The 19,697-nt window shown below is 36.2% G+C and overlaps 1 protein-coding gene across 2 annotated transcripts in view; it reads right to left on the reverse strand.

Moving 5' to 3' along the window:
• LOC100488188 (dynein beta chain, flagellar outer arm) overlaps positions 1 to 19,697 on the reverse strand; it is a 237,488-nt gene that overhangs the window by 137,468 nt on the left and 80,323 nt on the right. For both annotated transcript variants that reach the window (XM_031896974.1, XM_031896973.1), the window contains exons 49-60: positions 18,669 to 18,820; positions 18,272 to 18,371; positions 16,669 to 16,717; positions 16,344 to 16,408; positions 15,090 to 15,252; positions 10,810 to 10,937; positions 8,565 to 8,735; positions 6,174 to 6,302; positions 5,134 to 5,294; positions 4,239 to 4,365; positions 3,484 to 3,686; positions 2,411 to 2,483 (exon numbers count right to left, since the gene is read on the reverse strand). In XM_031896974.1, coding sequence (XP_031752834.1) covers positions 2,411 to 2,483; positions 3,484 to 3,686; positions 4,239 to 4,365; positions 5,134 to 5,294; positions 6,174 to 6,302; positions 8,565 to 8,735; positions 10,810 to 10,937; positions 15,090 to 15,252; positions 16,344 to 16,408; positions 16,669 to 16,717; positions 18,272 to 18,371; positions 18,669 to 18,820 — 1,521 coding nt within the window. The remainder of the gene's footprint in view (positions 1 to 2,410; positions 2,484 to 3,483; positions 3,687 to 4,238; positions 4,366 to 5,133; positions 5,295 to 6,173; positions 6,303 to 8,564; positions 8,736 to 10,809; positions 10,938 to 15,089; positions 15,253 to 16,343; positions 16,409 to 16,668; positions 16,718 to 18,271; positions 18,372 to 18,668; positions 18,821 to 19,697) is intronic.

Here is a 19,697-nt window from a genome sequence, read left to right on the forward strand (position 1 = left end):
AGAAATAATGTCAATAAAATCATCTGCAATCATATCACATACAGGACAATTGCCCTTTTACACCTTTACCTTGAGCCACTATTTTGTTATTGTCTATGTGTTGGCCTCAGAAATCACCTGACAAGTAATAATTCAGCTCTAACTATAACAGGAATAGTGTGGGAGTAAAATAAAGTGCTGTTCATTCATTGGCTGAAGTAACCTAGCATATTTGTGCATTTAATACTTAAAATGGCATTAACCAATGGCACATATTACTATAAAAGTATATTTTTGTAAAATAGTTTATTTAGATAATGCATTGTTTTAGTTATGGGCTGTTCTATGCTATATAGTTTTATAAAGACCTGCCATGTTCAGGGGTGTAGTTTGCATTTAATGAAGAGCAAGTTTGCATTAAGTTAGCAATGTTTTACCAAAATTATTATATTTAACACCTGCAGTTTTTTAAAGGATTCTATTGTATCTATTGTTGTGTTGCTTCACAGTTCATTCTTTCTTCTCAGCTGTAGTCCATTTAATTCTGAGAAGCTTATTTCTTGGTAAAGTGGCTTGTTTAATTCCAAAATGTCAAGAAAACAGAGCAATAGTAGGGGCAAGAAAAGAGATTTTCTATCTAGCAGACTTTCTTTTGAGTAGAAAATAAAATAAAAAAATAGAAATAAAAATCCTAAACCAATCCTATGATTAAAGAAAAACTATACCCCCTAGAGCAGTGGTTCTCAACCTTCCTAATGCCGCAACCCTTTAATACAATTCCTCATGTTGTGGTGACCCCCAACCATAAAATTATTCCTAAGACCCCTGTGAAAGGGTCGTTCGACCCCCAAAGGGGTCCCAGCCCCCAGGTTAAGAACCGCTGCCCTAGAATGAATGCTTAACCAACAGAGATCACCAACCAGAAATAATGCCTTCTCTTCCTGTTCAGTCTCTCTGACTACAGGGTAGTGGAAGAGGAGAGGCTTCTGTGCATACCTGACAGAGAAGAAGCTTTCTAGGAATGTACAGTGAGTCAGGCAGTTATGTATGGGCACAAAAACAAATCTGCTGCTGCACAATGGCTCCTGCTTCTCTGTGCATTCCCAGAAAGCTTCTTCTCTGTCAGGCATGCACAGAAGGCTCTCATCTTCAACTACGCTGTAGTCAGATTCATGCTGTACTAGGAAGAGGAAAGGAGTTGAAGATTTCAATTTATAAATCAGAGACCAGATCAGGCTGAATGCAGTAACTAAGATATGTTATTCTGGGGGTAATTTTAAAGATAGAAAACATATGTGTGCCATTGGTTTGTTTGTGTGCACTGTGAATTGTTTGATCCCAAAGGGTGTCCTGTAGTAATGGCAAATTTCTATTTAGGAGCCAATGGCACATACTACAAAAAAAGTATATTTTTATTTTTATAGAGACCTACATTGTTCAGGGGTAAAGTTTTCCTTTAAAGTACTAGCGATTTATCAATGGTAAGGTCTTAGATAATGATGGTGATTTTTTTTCATAGTTCAAACATTTTTTCATAATAATGAAAGTTAAAATAAGGGTTTTACATGTTGGTGCTGGATTTTTTTGCCCGTCGTTTCAATCGATTTCCAGAGAAATTTATATACCCTAAAGCATGTTTTATATTTTTCCATTTGTTTTCTTAACAAATTCTTTCACCAGGTCTGAGAGGTAAAAACCTTTATGTGCTATGGGCAAAATTATTATCAGTGTTTAAAAATATGTGCTGGGTCCACTTATAAGGGTTAAACTTGATGGACTCTTTTTGGTCTTTTTTCAACCCAACTTAACTATGTAAATGTGTTAATAATGATGTACGTTAATGTATTAGAAGCAATGAAATGTGTATATGACATGATATTATGAAAGTAATTTCTACTAAAAGTTCACAAGTCTGTTAATTGTCATTAAAGGAGAAGGAAAGTCATTTTGGCATTTTATTGCCAATAGATCAGCCACAACAGTGCAAGCTAGAACACTATATTTATTCTGTATATAGCTTTACCATACCTGAGTTAACAGCCCTACAAGCTCCCTTTGTTTGTTTAAGATAGCAGCTGCCATTTTTACTTGGTTTCAATAACTTCTGTGCTGCAGCTTTGGCTGCTGGTAGCTCAGATTATAGCAGAGAGGGGAGAGAAATGAGGGGGAGACAGCAGAGTGGGAAGGGGGAAAGGGGAGAGAGTAGCAAGCTGTGCAGACCCATGCTGTGTTCTAAAGGATTTTTCTGAGAAGCAAGTCTGCTACCATGTGTACATAAAAAAAGAAAAGAAATCCTGTGTTTCTTTGATAGAGGACTGCAGAGGTAAAAGAGGTAAAAGGTCTATTTAAATAGACCTTTCTGATAATCCTTACTTAGTTTTAACCTTTCCTTCTACTTTAATTTGCATGAGTGAAGAAAGACGTTATCTACCTTGAATTCCGTGGCTGGCTGCATAAAATGAGCACTCAGTAAGGAGCTGAATATTCCATGCTGATCACTTTTACTGAAAGGATAATTGAGTCAATGACAAATTAATATACTTTTATTTATGACTACATGGATACATTAATCAAGCAAATGTAAAAAAGTGACAACTATTTCTTCTTTTTTTGTTATAAAGATTTTTTAAGATTGAAAAAGACATTAAATAGGACACACACTAGTAAAATATAGTAAAAGTCTGGTGCATATATACATTATGTAAAGTAAGCAGTATACAAGGTCATTATAAACTGAAAAAAACCGATAAAGCCGTAAAGTAAGAAAACAAGACAACAAAAAAATGAGGTGACAAAAATTATTGGGGGAATTAGGAGAGGGCAGAAAGGGTGAAGTTAAGAAATAAATTGCAGGCACAGAAACATTACTGAAGAGGGGACTAAGAGGAGATAACAAGCCAAGAACATTTGCATAGCAAGTGTACTTTTTATTTCGAAATTACACTGTTTACATAGCAAATCATTTCCTCTACCATTTAAAATTTTATTCTTGCACCAACAAATGTATTTTTTTTAGTTGTAGTATTGGTGTGTAGGAAGCCCTCTTCCTACACACCGTGCCTGATTCTAAGCTTTCAGAAGGAGTTAGCGCTACACATTAAAACTGCTTTCAGATAATCTATTGTTTCTACTACTACGTGTAACTGAAGTCCCAAGCCGGACTCAGATTTTTTACTATTGAGTGCTATTATTATATCTACCACTTTTAGCAATACAGGTGTCAGGGAACTATCTTTCTACCCTTCCATTGTTCTGCTCATCGGCTTCTGGGAGGGCATGGGGGGAGGGGTGATATCACTCTAACTTGCAGTTAAGTGTTTGACATTATATATTCTTCCTTTAATGCAGTTACGCCTCATAGGTCCACTGAATTATGTGTTACTTTAAAAAGTATGAAAAAGGAAACAAAACAAAGAATTGTCGATGCTGTGAACAATTCAGCTTGAGAGCATGACATAAGTTCACACATGCTGTTACAAGAGCAAACTTTAAAACATTACAAACCTCGGGTACTTGCAATAAAAAATACAGAAATGTCTTAATAGACGTTGAGCATAGGATCTTTCAGAAGCTGTAAGGTTCCATGTGGCCAGGTAATATATATCTTTCATAGTTTTTAATTTTAATGACGATGGATCAAATATTTGTTCATGATCAAGCAGTTGGCGAATGAATTCACATGCTGGTTGTCTCCCAAATTCATCCACCTAAAATGTAGATGCATAGGGAAAATTACACACTGATTTCAGAAGATAAATATTGAAATTCTGAAAAATATATAATTTTACACTTTGTCCTTGAACAGCAAGCTGTCATGGGTTAGTATTATTTAGTTCACCTAGTGTTCTCAAGGGATACATTGTTATTATCTGATCTTTGTTAAAGGACTATCTTGAACTCTTCAGTTGTATACTGTATAAAATACACTTTTCTGCACATTTATTGGAATGCTGGAATAACATATTACCCTAAAACAAAAACGCTATTGTTATAAAAACAATCATACCCATAGGATTACTCTTTATAGCTGAACGCTCACATTTTATCTGCAGTTTAAGCATTCAAACCAATTTGATAATAAATACATTACAAAGCAATTATCTTAAAAACACCACTGGTACATCTGCTCTGCATAACGCTTAACCTTGCAAGCCAAGCATTTATAAAATGTGCTTTTGATTAGCCACAGCACAGAGGTCTTCCAAACTAATTTGCAATAATAGGCTCCTTAGCCGTGTCTCTTGGGTAAGGGTAATCACCTTAGCAAGGTTGAGGTCGTCAAGCAAGCATAACAATTTCTTGTTTCCTGATGGTGTATGCAATGTGCCATGTTGCCATTCCAATCGCTCTTTTAAACATCCCCACAGTTTTCTAGGATCTGTAGAACTGTAAATATGAAAAGCATGATGAGAATGTAAAGCAGCATCATGTTGCAGTATCTCCAGCCTTAAACAACATCTGGCTGTTTGTCAGCAGTTGTTGGAATAATAGAGTAATAGGTCAAAACCAAGAGGGAAACAAATTGGATTAGTCTGGTCTAAGACCTTAAATAAATGTTGTGGGGTGCCAATTATGTAAATTGTGAACTAATGTTTCATCATGCCAATTCTATGAATTGCTTTTTCCCCCTAATTAATTAAAGGAAACTTTCCATTCTTCACTAAGGCATACACTTTATTCTAAAGGTAACGTTTCCCAGTCATGTTTAGAAAAAAAACATAAGTTCTTAAACTTTGGTTTAACAATGATGCACAGCTCACATTATGAACTCAAGCATAATTGCCAACCACCCTATAACCTTCCTTGGCATGTTGCCACCAATGGGAACACATGCAACTCTGTATTCATACAGCACATGCTCAGATAGGGTTAGGCAGGCAGAGGAAGAGATAAAAATTAGATAAGAGTTAAAATCCAAGATGAATACAACAAGATAAGTAAGAAAGCAAAAAATGATCCTTGTCCAAGCAAAAATAATAGACCAATGGGTCAAATGTAGAGATCTGTAATGAACAGAGGAGCAAAGCACATCATTTATTTATTTTTTTTTTTTTTAAATTTCTTCTACAAAAATCAATCCAGTGGTAATTAAAGCTGAAACTAGTGTCAAAATAACTTACGTATTGATAGGGATTCTTAGTGCTTATAACTTACGTGTTGATAGGGATTCTTAGTGCTAACATTTCTGCTACTTCCCCAGAACAAAGAGAATTCAGGAGCTCCCGAACAATTGCTGTTTTACCACAGCCAGAATTTCCTGCCAACATAACTGGGCATCCAGAAGTAGTAAGAAGACTTGATAGGTATAAGAGTTGCTGCATGAAAAATAAAAACAAACTATGTTGCAGAATAAGCATGGAAAGCATGCCCATAACTTTTAAGATACAAATCACTTTAGCTGTGCATCATTGATGTTAAAAGTTGTTCTGTCTTCCCCTCAGGCAGGGGATGTGGAGAAAGCCAAACAAAGAAATTCAGGACTGAATTGCAACTGTATATGTCCGTTCTGACTATCTTATTTGCCAATCTTTAATGGCTGGTAGGATTTAGCCAGTCAGATCAATGATATGCAGATGGAGCTGAAGAAGAAAGGCACAAATAGTCCTAATTTTTGTGTTTGGCTTTCTTTGTGTCATAAAGGCAGGAGTATTGGCAATCTCCTGCCTGAGGGGAGGAGAGAGCAGTTTTTAGATTATTCACCTTTGATAAGTCTCTGTTACCATGGGCGACTAATCTACCCAAAAATTGATTCGTTTTTCCAAAGAAAATCATTTATTTTGTTGTTTTTAACATAAGGTAGCAACTACTATCTCCCTTGTAACTAACCTAGTTAGTTTTAATAAAGATATTGAGTTCTGTAAAAATAAACCCTTGGCTTACAGACAAGCAAGCAGCCATTACACTGTGGGTTTAGAGGTGCTTCAGTTTCCCTGTTTGCCCTCTTTAGGTCAAGAATTACAAAGAGCAAAAGATTTTTCTTAATGAAAGCAACAGGCAAAAAGTATGCTAGCTCAGACCCTTTTAGTTGAACACAAGCTGAACATGTTCTTAAATGTAAAGGTTTCAAAATTGAGAATTTCTACATTTGTTCAGCTATTAAACATTGTCTGATTGTCGGCAATAATGAGCATTTCTACGCAAGCCACAGAAAAAAACAGAAATAAAATATATATAATATAAACCAATAATCATACCTCAGTCTGCAGTGTATGAACGAATGCCTCGGAGGCCATGCCTTGTCCCTGACTAACACAGTAAGAAGAAAGTGTGTCATGCCATCTGACAAACTGCCTCGTATCCGTGTCAACATGATAGTCCCATACCTACGGCAGAATGTAACATTGACTGACAGCAAGTAATATTTGATTTCGATTAAATATTTATACTCCTGTGCTGGAATGCCAAAATCTGACAATCTTTTACAGGCACATCACCCCAACATGATCACAATTTGGCATAAGTTAAACACTGTACGACAGTAGCAGCTTACATATTCTCACTCATCCTAAAAAAAAAAACTGAAGTTTTTCTGCAAAGGCCTAAGAAAGAGAAACTGAAATAAGGCAAGTCACAATGGAATATATTTCTTCTTTTACCCAAAAGTCACATTTTCCATAGTGAAGAAAGCCACTAGCCTGGCCATACTTATATGGGTTTTAAGTAAAATGGAGTAGAGGTCATTGTTGAAAACCTACTTTGAATACCACATTCAGAGAGGCACTGTCTTCAGAAAGATATGAATTAAACAGTAAGGGGAAGTGTAATAAAAGTTGAAAACTGAAAAAATTATTCGAAATGAGAAAAGTTATGCCTCTTTTGTTTGCAACAGTGCACAGTGTATGTAATAAAATGTATTAATCAAAAAGTTGTTAAATTTGCGCCAAAAGATTACGCCACCTTCAAGCATGCCTTAAAAATTTTCCAATGCACAATAAAAATTTTAAATAACAGTCTAAAGAACAATATTACATTGCAAAATGCAAATTTTTATGCTTATTTGTGTGCATTTCTTTTCCATTTACAATTTTTATTACATTTCCCCATAAGAAGGAAAACTAAGGCTTTGCAAGAAAATGAAAAGATTTGTGGTGAATGAATATGTTTGGGGATAATTTGAAAAGAAGTTAAAGGCAACAAGTCTTATTAACCAAAATTGTGTTGGGTACTTAAAAAAGCATTCCAGTAAATGTGGTTGGACATACATGGGAAAAAATGGACAATATTATAAGACTACTATGTCTAGTTGTAACCACCAGACCCCAGGCTGCTTTTTATCCATTCGTGAAATTGCATGGTACTGAACTCAAGAGATGAAGGAGAAATTATATGAAGCAGATATTACCCTGAGATGAGAGTGCATTGCTTGAAACAGTAAGAAATTATCCCAATGGGAACTATTTACATTAAAGCTTCAAACCAAAACTGAAATTTCCATTTCACAGGCAACCTAGATGGACCAACTGATTATTAAAGTGAATAAATCATTTTTTAATTTGGTCAGATATCACATCTTCCACAAAAAGAATTGTCCAAATCACAACTGAAGTTTGCCTTTTTCAATGTAACCAAAAATTGATTGCTTCACATGCAGTTAGGGTTCCATTTTGCTCTGTTTAACACTAAAGCACAAATTTATTAAACATTTGCAGGGGTTTTCCTCTGATTCAAGTAAACAGAATAAATATAAGCTTTTAAAGCCTATTTTTATGGTTGCAGTTGCCTAAATATTTGGGATTGTAATACAAGCTTTACTGGCCCCTAAAAGGATACAGAGTAATTTTTTTTATGCCCTGTGTGTTCTATGTGTTGACGCATTGCATTTTTCTTTTTATGGGATACATGCCTGTAAAAATTATGACATAATCATTAGTAAAATGATTTATGTAAAATGATGAGCAAAATTATTCAGCAGGCATGGATTTGCGGCACATTTACTCGTTTCCCAATTGGCGGATTTATTCACAAAATGGGTGCAATGGTGCCACAGAATTTTTTTTGACGCACACCATTTTCGCTGTTTTGCTACATTGTCACCGTTTTGAAATGGGAGAAATTTCCTCATCACTAAAAATGTATTCAATTATGCTTTTCATGTTACAAAATCTGGAGCAATTTGAAATAAAATACAGATTTGAGCAGATGTAATACACATAGCATAGTCCCATACATGAATTTGTAGTCAGTGTGCAGAAAGTTTACATCAATAGCCCCAAAGCGTGTATAAACTAAAGATGGGTGTGTATATTAATTGCAAGACATGCTATACTAAAGTAAGACACTAATAATGTATGCTTCTTACATATATGCCAACTTTCAGTGTTAACTTGACTGAGCAGTCAAGAGCATAAAAGTAGGAGGAGCAGGTCAAGAGGATCCTCCCAGCTGCTGAGAAGCCTCAGACAGTCTTATATTATTCAAAGCAGCACTGTCCAATGGGCAGTTTTTTTTTAAAGATTAACAGGCTGAGACCTGCTCAAACCTGCTCCAGGTTAATGTTATCCCTTTTATTCATACCCTACAAATTCTAATAATTTCAACACATTACTTTGTAAAGGAAAACTGTAACATTTGTCATGAACATTTACTTGTCCTTCAAGAGGAAAGGTACTGTGGTGTCTAAATGTTCGTCTCCACCAGTTGCTGAATTTTCGTTTTTCATCTGAGTTCAGCCATGATCCCAAGGACCATATGCAAGCAAACATGAAATACTTCTTTATATCATCGTGTGTCATCTCTGGTATCTGCTGCATCAAAGCCTGAAAAAGAGACATGCTGTTATTTTCCTCATATTCAATATTAGTTGTAAAAATAAAGGTGAAAGGTAACACATGAACTTAAAAAACTGCCTGTCATAAAACCAAGTAATAGTTATATTTGGGAAGAGGGCCTATAGGTTTCTATGAAACTCCTAGAAGCCAGTTTGAAGATTAAGCTAAGACTAAGCTAAGACTTAAGGTGGACAATTTTTTGACGTTCTAGATATTCTTGAGACTATGGTTTATATAGCTAAGTGGGACCATGTTCAATGCTAGGCCTCAAATATAAAGTTGATCCAAACAAAATCTACAAAGGCACTTCTTTAGGAACATATACAATACATCTAGTTTGGGTCACACTGGCTACACATGCATTGAGTAATGCATAAATTATTAATCAAAGTTATAAGAATTTTTTTCAGGTTAACAATAACATGAAAAAACAATAAGAAGAACAAAAGGAAATGGTATAATTTTCCAATCTCCCATTCGGAGGCAGTACATTAATTGGCAGCTAAATAAACCATCTGTGCAGGAAAGAGCTTAGATGGGAAATTAATATGAAAAGAAATTCACTACAACGTTTCTGCCTAAGAGTTTTTCTGTGTAATACTTTGTAAAAGTAAAGTAGAAGATGCTACTAAACAGGTATTCTGTATTGCAAATGAAAAGGTGACATTCAGTGCAGGGTGGTTTAACGGCTCATGTTCCAAATCACCATCTCCAATAAAAATCATTTTAAAACATGAATTCTCGTTTTTTAAAGGAGAAGGAAAGTAATTTTGGCATTTTACTGCCAATAGATTCACCACATTAGTGCCACCTAGAACACTATATTTATTCTGCAGAAAGCATTGCCATCCCTGAGTAAAGAGCCCTAAAGCTCAATCCATTTGTTTAAGCCAGCAGCCGCCATTTTAAGTAGCTTCCTGCATGCAGCTCTAGCCATAATAGCTCAGATTACACATTCCTAAGGGAGGAGGGAGGGAGTTCTTAGCATTCTTGTGGGAGGGGGGAGCAGGAGAGAGGAGAGGGCAGACTATGGCCCCAGGAATGAAGGATGAATGAGAGGAAGTTAGATACCCTAAGAACATGTTTACAAAAAAGGAGACAAGAAATCCTGTGTTTCTTTTGATAGGGACTCAGTGTAGCTTTTCTGTAAGTGCTTATGGCTTATTTGCGAATCTGGCAAAAAATCATGTGCATAAAAATAATTGTCGCCCGCGACAATTCTTTTGACACGGGTGACAATTTTTTTGCCGTGGGCGGCAATTTTGGGACGCCCAGTGAATTTTTTCATCCGTCTCACGAAAAAATTTGCCAATGGATAATCGCGGAACATTTTGCCCATCACTACTTTCTGATAAAACTAACTTAGTTTTTACCTTTCCTTCTTCTTTAAATGTTTTAACTTTACTTTTACTTATTTTTTTAACTCTGTAATATTAAAACAGTACCTTGTACTTGATGGTAACTAAACTGCATGAAACCATATTGGTGGCAAAACTATTGGGTTTGTTTAATTTTAAAATGTATTTTAGCAGACTTAAATTATGCTGATCCAATTTATGGAAATATCCCTTATGTCCAGGTACCAAGTATTCTGGATAATAATAATGAAAAATCATTTATAAATGAGTAAATGCACAGATAGTTACTAGTACTGTTTCCTTGGTTATCTTGCTTATAATAAACAGTTCCAAAGGTATTATAACTGCATCTGGCAACATACTTGGCATTGCAAGATATAAAAGCAAATGTTACTTTTCACACACATGTTGGATATGAATTTACTGGAATTTCACAGTGCATTTCTTTCTGCTTCAGAGAGCAATAAACCCGTATTATCCTCGTGTGCTTCTTTATCTTATTCCGAGGTACAATATACATAACTTAAATGGCACATAATTAAAAATCTGCGTTTAATGTTGTATTTTTTTTAGATTTGAAATCTTCATGTTACGCCAGTATTAATGCTTATTCTATGTTTTTCCAGTGTTTTTTACCTTTGGTACTGAATGTTCTATAAGGAAAATGTGTCACATTTGCAAATATAATAAGCCAGTAACATCACCTTTGAGATTCTGCAGAATGTTTGAACCACATTTGCTTCAGAAAGAAATAGTGTTCTTGGTGTCCCATTCTTTTGATCTCTGTCAGCGAGGGCTTTCTGATTTTCTCTAAGAAACTGCAAGCTTGGCTCTACAAAAGCATTGGATTAAAAATGAAAGCTTTTGTTACTTACATGAAGCACAACCACACTGTAGATAATTATTTCTATAATGTGCACATGCAAAACGCAACTATTTATTTAATGAACTTCAGTTTTACATGACACTAGTAAAAGATGAAAAGTGTAATTCTGAGATGTGGTCTATTCTTTAAATGCAGAAATGATCTTACCTCACAGTAATGATCCTTTTATGTGGACTAACAATAAAAGTTGTCATTATTAGCAGATATCTAAGCCCATTACCAGAAGCACTGTGAACCATCAAAAGAATCAAACAGTTGTAGTTATTTAAGATTTACTCAATTGTTATTTTTACAAATGTTCTTGGGATAGGTAAAGAAGAAAAGCTGGCCCTGGATATCCTGGGTCTCTTATCCTACAGTTATACGGTAACAGCTTGACACTCAGACTCGGACTGGGGGGTGAAGGGCCCACCGGGGCACGGCACGGCACCGACCCCCCCATAGGGCCCCCCCTAACCCCCCTCACAGGGCCCCCCTAACCCCCCCTCGCAGGGCCCCCCCTAACCCCCCCTCGCAGGGCCCCCACCCGACTTCTTCCCCTGAGCATTTAACTCGTCATTGGAGGAGCGGTTGGGCAGGAGGAGTGCAGGTAAGGGATGGGTCTGGGCCGCCGGGGCCCACCAGGATTTTTCCCAGTGTCCCGGCGGCCCAGTCCGACCCTGCACTCAGGGTACTAAGGTTCTGAGGCTGTAACTTACACAGATCTGGTAACAAGAAGGTGTAGATGACATGCAAGTGTGTATTTGTATATATTCTTATTATAATTATTGCATTTTTGTGTCAGACAGACCTTTACTAGCTATTATTTTTGTCAGTTTTCTTAACTACTATCCCTCCATGGATGAAAAACAGTTGACTTTCCTTATTTCTAATGTAAGCCTTTTGGTATCATATGAATATCAGCATGTTGTGTGGAGAGCTGGCTGTCATTATGATGTACAGTCCATAACTAGCTCTGTAATGAAGGCTAAATTGCCAAAGTCGTAAGCAATGATAGAGTAATTCTAAAGAAAATTGGAAATCAATTCCTGTCATTGCTGTACATAACTCCTTTATCAGTGTTCTAGCTCACCAGTGTAATGCTGCTGAAGAGAGATTCTGAGCAAGCAATGACACCAATTTTACCCAATAAAGAAAATCATGTTTTTGTTACAAGGGCGAAAAAGGCTCCATATAAATGCACTTTTGTCTCAATTAAACTGTTGTTTTCTTTTTACAAATAAAGACATTACCAAAAGCCTTTGTGTATACTGCTTCCACGTAAAAAGAGAGATCCCAATGATATTTACATCAGTTTATTTCGTTGTAACCTGAAATTTAGAGGATCTAGATGCTAAAGCTGGCCATACACGCACCAATAATATCGGACGAAACCTCGCTTGGTCGCACGAAAGATCGTCAGATCGCCACGCGTGTGGCCACCTTAACAGAGTTGAGAATGCAACAGAATTTGGAAAAACTTTATTTGCCTAAATGCAAGTGTGTGTACAGTACTTTGTACAAAGCATAATCCGTATATGAGATCAATTGGCAATTATACCCCTCGCTATCCTCCCTTGATTTAGCTATTGTTCTATTCGTCACCCAACAGAAGCAGCGAATAGCTTTAACGAGCTTAGGGATGTGTCAACATGGTGGAAACTCATATTAGTGCCAATGATTTGACATTGTGACCAAATTACAATGGCTGTACCTGCAAGATTTATTTCCATTATCCTAGTAATATTTTATTTTTATATTATTTCTAATCTATATGGTGCCATTGTCTTCTGCAGTACTTCACAGAATAAAGGCATTAAAATACAAGACATAACATAGTTGCGTATAGTTGGAGACAACAGGGGGAGGGCCCTGTTTGCTAGAACTTTCGACTGAAGAGGAAAAAAAAAAGAAACATTCTGAAAGAATGGCCAGTGTGGTTTTGGAGTTTCTGTTGGTTAGAATAGTAATGGTAAGAGCATACAAAATGGAAAACCAATAGTTTGATTGTTTAAAGACCTGGAGGCTCTGAGAGTATTTAAGTTTAATATTTTAGGTTTAATGTTTAGCTATTTGTTTATTTATGTGAGCTACTGCCCAGGGCCATGTTACTAATACCCAGCATGCTAATAAATGTATTTTATTTACTAACTTTCTAAATTTACTATGTTTTATTTTATTTATTTTTTTTGCTAAATAGACATCACTGCTCCAAAAAACTGCATCACTAACTGAGAACTGTATACCAAAAAGGAGATCACATCATACACTTTTGAGGACACTGTCCTAACTGTCCCAATTTTCATGGGACAGTCCCAATTTTAACAGCTCAGCTCACAGTCCCAGATTCTTACTAAAAAGTCCCTCATTTCCTTTGATCTCCTGTACTGAACGCCAAAAAAAGTACAAAGTTTCTCAAATTTAATTTGATAAGTGCAGTCAACACCTGCACTTAGATACAATAGTAACTAATAAGCTATCTTGGGGAACTGAGACTTGCAGCTTAAAGGGAAATTTCACCTTCATTAGCAAAACTGTAATAACACTTAAAAAAAGACGCCAAAACCAGAAATGTGTTTAAAATGTACAAAACCTGCCAAATTTTGTAAAACGGGAGTGGTATTTAGGGTGTGTTGTCAAAAAAATGGTCAAGGTCAAAAATTTTCGCCATGCTATGTGCACCATTTATTTTTGTCCATTTTTACATTTTGTTAAATGTTGGAAGGTATGCTATTGCCTTTTTTTGTCTGATAAATTGAATAACCTTCCCAAAACCAAACCACATCTTTCTAAATTTCACTGTCAAAACAAATTCCAAAGGTAAATTATTACATACAGGCTGCAAAGTGCAAAAACAAGTGCAATCCACCACTCCATTTGCACTTTGCACCCTGTCCTGAAGTTAGGGAGCCCCAACAGGCGTTAAAGATAGGGTGCTCTGTCCCTATAGGAGAATTTCCTATCTGGTGCTAGGTGAAGAGTATAGCCAAATCTAAGACAGAAATGCTTTAAAATGTAGACAGGTACTCTTCCACTTGCATCTGGTGTCTCTAATTATGCTATTTAATGGAGGCCATACACGTTACAATTATGATCTTTCCTGCGACCAATGGTTTAAAGACTACACTAATGTTTAGAGCTGAATTGTCAAATATGCAGGTAGAAACAAAATTATTCTACCTCTATCTGATGATTCAGTACTAAACACTTGCCGGTGCTCGGGCACCTTTGCCGATATCAGTAACCTCATCTCCCGTCATTCACTTACCGATTATTGTACCAAATGAAGTGTATGTATGGCAACCTTAAGGCTCAAATTCCTCCAGTGATGTAAACAATGATTTTCAGATAAGATATCTGACCACTGTGGTCTAAATCTTTTGTTATGATGACAGTAGCTCAATAAAGCAGCACAAATCTGTTTAGCTGTATAACGTTTTCAATATTTCATTCATTGTTTTACATATGCTACTTTACCACAGAGGCGAACATTTAAAAAAAAAAATAAAAAACAGTTCCAGGGATAATTAGATTTTTTGCCATACATAAATGACAAGACAAAATTACACTTCTAGAGTTCTAGATAAAAGAGGTAAAAGATAGATTTCCAGAAACATCAGAGACTGGAGATTATGGACAAAAGGCAACTAACACATCACACATTGTTTGCAAGCACACATATAGTTTAAAAGCGTTAAAGGATGGAATATCTGTGTGTATTTTTCTATGATAAGAATATGAATACATTTGGAGCAAATGATCTCTCACTGTAGTTTCTTTAGGTTTGTTTTACTCCAATGGCCTAAGAAGCCTGACAAGTTTTTGGAAGCAATGGAATCACTAAATGCTACCCTGGTGTTGAAGGTCCACTGCAACTACACAAAGGGCAATGACACACAGAGCTACTTGTAACCAGCTACAAAATAATTAATACTGGCATGTGTCTCTACCTGTGCTTTAGCAGAGACAATTCTCAGTATTCTCTATGGCAGGGTATTTTCTGGCCATTTGTAGCCGTGACAAGAAGCACTGTGTGTCATAGCCCAAAAGCAATCTTTAAGACAGGCTGGGGCTGTAACATAACCACCAGGTTACACCATAATGTGGAATGAGAATTACCTAGGAATGTCTCAGTAAGCTCATGAAGCAGCTGCTGATGCTCATCGGCAAGGCTTTTAATCCACACATAGAGAGGCAGTTTGCAATTCACATCACATCTTGTCATGGCCAGTATGCCCGTGCAATTCAAAACTGAAGGGCTCAGGTTGGCTAAAGATTCAAGCTGCAAAGTAAATAAACACATATAGTACAATACACTTAAATATATATTTATTTTCTTAAATGCTATATTTTAAGTAATTTGTGTGATTACAGTGCCACCTGCTGCTCAAAACACGTAAAATAAAAAGGAAAAATATGTATATTCTATATCACAACTTGAAATGATTTCAAATTTTCAATAACAAATACTTATTTTAGTAAAATATGAATTTAATTGAGAACTCCTGGTTGCAAATGAATGACTTTACTTTCTTGCACTGTTACGTTAATGTAGCCAGTGATTACAACCGGTTACACCATTAGCAATATTAACTTTTATGTGCTGATTCAAAGGGATATCAAATATAAAATTATACCCAGAACAAAGTGATTTTCACATTCCCATGTTCAGACAGATTTTCACTGGCAGGTAAAACTTTACCATGGAAAAACTTTGTAATTCTAACCAATTTACTTGCTATGAACTTCATGAGACATACAACTTACATAGCTCATTCTCTTTTGTTTGTTGGTCTACAGCAATTTTCTATAGGGCTATTTATATTATATGTGATGGCCCTGGTTGCAGCCCTTGAATTTCACACCTCACAATATATTAAAGCAGTTAGGTGCTACCTTACTTTTCAGCCAACTGGAAAAAGTGACATTTAGTGACATTTAAAATGTCTTCCCACCTTACATCCTCTGTCCACCTCAATACCACAGTTTCAGCTGAAAGGCATCAATACAGCCAACAAGTCTGAGATGCTATGAATACCTTACCACTAATATCTATGTAACCTTTGCACAGTGTTGTCAATCCTAAGAAATGATAACATTTTTCTTCCATCTGTTTGTTTGCCGTTTGTGGACTAAAACTCCCTAGAGCTGTGTAACACCAGTGAGTGTTAATGATTTTACTTTACACATTTTCATAATCTTGTTACACTTGTTACACCAAAAAAAGAGTATCAACATTTTTTTGTTCTTTCAACAGCTATGCAAAAGTAATATGAATTTACATTGACATGAAATCTGCCAAACAAAACCAACATTCAATTCCATATAAATCTGTTTAAAACCTATAAAAAAAAAATTAACTCATTGACATACCTCCAAAAACAACTTTAATGAATCTGGAATCCTAATGCGCTCATTATTTTCAGCAACAAAAACATCTGAAAGTAAAGACAAAGACATTTTTTGGGTGTTTGTAGTTACATTTCTTATTCTAAATCAAAATCCACAAGTTTGCTTGCCAAATATGAAAATATGGCAACTAAAAGAATGTCTGTACACAAATAATGAATGGAGGACCCACTTCTTCTTCTAAAAATGTCATGTAATTACACTTAATAATAAAAATGAGTGTAGTTGCAAAATACATCATTAAGGGAGGAATGAAAAATTGTAGTACAGCCAAAAAGAAGCCAGTTACCTGCCCCACAAAGTATACTCTGCATGAACTCCATTTGGTGATGATCAACCTGGAAAAATACAATGATAACACACTGTTATTAATGGGCTCTCAATAATTCCTTTGACTACTAAAATCTGCCAACCAGCTAACTCTAAATTCACCTGCTGCTTGGATATACCAATATTTTCCCCTTAAGCTAATGATCTAGTGGCCTAATATCCAGGGGCGGGCCGAGCCGACCGGGCGCCCTAGGCAACCCAGTCGTCCACCTCGCCCCTGCACCTGCGCTATCGCATCGCACCCCCCCACCCTGCGCCGAGCTGCGCATGCACGCCAATTGTAATGGCAATCGCGTAATGACAAGCGGCGGGGGCAATGAAACCAGAGCACAGCACAGACTAGGGGTAGGCAGGAGAGGCTCCTGCCTGGCGCCCCCCAATCGTTGCGCCCTAGGTAGCTGCCTCTTCTGCCTATCCCTAGTTCCGGCCCCGCTAATATCAGACATAGGCAAGGCTTTCTGAATCCTGAATGCAGTGCACCTGATTTGCACAGGTTACCTAATTCTGAAGAAGAATAATACTATAGATCCTGTGCTTTAAAACATTTTGAGAATTTCCCCCTTGAGACTTTTTAGCTTTTTTGACATTGTGCAGGGAAGGCTTTTCAGAAGCCTGGTATGTTTTATTTTTTCTTTGTTTTTCTGAGACCAATGATCCTGTGGCATATAACCGGACATAGGTAGGGCTACTCACTGATCCCTTAGGCCAATGATCTAGTGGCTTTAAACCTGATGTAGACAGGGTTATATTTACTATATACACTATCTATGTACTATATACACTGTCTACATACACGTTATTCACTTGTAGCATTATATATTCCCAAGGAATTTGGGGGGATGATGAGGCAGAGGATGCAGACTTTCCAAAACGTGTTTGGAAAGTAGTTTGAAGGATCCACGCTCTTATTTTTTTCTTCCATAAATAAATCTAAATTAAGTCTGTGAGCAGGAAATTATTTATATAAAAAGTTTTTTAAAGTTTTTTTCTCCCACAATAGACTCCCGGAGTCTATTTTGTGACCTAGAACACTGGTATACAATTAATTATACAACTAATTTCATTAGGATTGCTTTTTGTAGCAGGGTATTTCAACGATTACCCAACTTTTGAATCCTGACCCATAGGTTAAGAATCTCTGTATTACAGCTATCAAATTTACTTTCTCTCTTTCCCAGATTAAATTATTACCCAGTGATAATCTAAACTACTTTATGTTTTTGTGTTCATTCTCTCCTTACATGGAAAGGACCATTATCAAACATTGTAGCTCAGGCATGGAGCGTCTAGTTGTTTATCTAAAGCAAGCTGGGAAATCTATTTTAGCAATAGGTGGAGAGTCACATATTTTAAATTTCACATATTTTACATTTATTATACACTGAGGGGCAGTGAGTTGGTCCAAGGCTAAAAGTCCCTAAAAATTGCCAAATGATTAAAAAAATAATGTCATCCTAATACAAACTAACACAATATCAGATTATAGTATATAAACATTTGACAATGTGTCTTGGTTTACTGCGCTGATTGTGATTTATGGCGTTGAATGTATGATTTGTTACCTCTCCATCCAGGTGCAGGGCTTCCACTTTGTTGACGTCAGCTGATGTACAGTGTTGGTTAAGCAATCGTAGTAATTTTGGCAGCAGTCCATCAATCCACCTAAATAAAAAAAAGTCAAGAAGGATAAAATATCAAAATACTGCTGAGTGTTTTTTTAGAAATGTAATACTTAATCCTAAATAAAAAAATTGACTTAGCATAGTAAGATGAAGCTAGCAAGATATTAATATAGAAATCAGTGATACCAGTCAGTTTCATACAAGCAATAGACATTAAATATCTGTATATTAATCATAACAGATGCAGTATACATGTCTGTAAAACTGCTTTAAATGCCCCTCTGCTTTAAAGACATCTTTATAAATATAAAGTAAAAGTTTCAAGAAGGATTCTTACTCATCATTCATGAACCCCATGAGATGGCCAGGCTGGAGAGCATTGATGAAAACAGTGGTTGTGGTGACCTTCTTTCCCTCTACTTTGAGAGTTTCCAAGCAGGTTTTTATGCACTGAGTCTTTCCACATCCTGGAGGGCCTGTAACCACCATCTTTTAAAAAAAGCAAAAGTGCATCATAATCATTACATTGTTTATAACATGGATAATGTCTTTATACTACCTTTTATTATGAAATAATTGGGCAAAACTGCACTTATACATTAATCCTTAGCGACCAGTCCAGTAGACATTAAACTAATTGCTAAAAAGATTGCTATAGGTTATTATAATAGTGCTTGTTTTTAACTTTTGTTAAATAAGCAGCCCACTCTTTGCATTACTCGTTCAATAAACATACATAAGATGAAACCTAAAGACTTATTAAGAACACTGGGTACAAAAAATGGGTACAAATCGTCATGAAATAAAAAAAGCTATTCACAAATGTACTTGCACCTCTTTGTACTCATGCACTCTTTTAAACCATTTTTTGCTTTTTATACCTTTGATATATGAACTGGGACTATATGTTGCACAGTATGGGGCATTGTAAATGAGCCCTAAGGGGTCACTGCACTTGCACTTGTGCCCAGGGTTTAAATAAATGAGTTACATTCAGATTCTGGAAAGAATGTAGATTATAGGTGAATATATCGCTTTTTTGGCACTAGCATATTTCGTGAATTAGTACTCTAATCCTATGGATAATCTGTGTAAGGCCCCCATTTAAAGTTTTATCAAAGTTTGTGGTGTCAATGCAGTTACATGTATGAGAGAGAAACACTTGTGTAGAGTATAGCGGATATGAGTGGTTATGATCATCAGTATTACTCTTACAAAGTGGATTGTTGTCCGTGTGAGTGCTCTGCACATGCAACAGGTTTATTTTCAACTTGTTATGTAATTACAATTATTTTTAAAAGAGGCTGTTCCGTGGTCTTATATACGTTGAAATGGTTCTCTCTTTCTCTGACTATGCGGGGCTGGC

The sequence above is a fragment of the Xenopus tropicalis genome, chromosome 2 (assembly GCF_000004195.4).
Source record: "Xenopus tropicalis strain Nigerian chromosome 2, UCB_Xtro_10.0, whole genome shotgun sequence".
In the NCBI taxonomy this organism is placed as follows: Eukaryota; Metazoa; Chordata; class Amphibia; order Anura; family Pipidae; genus Xenopus; species Xenopus tropicalis.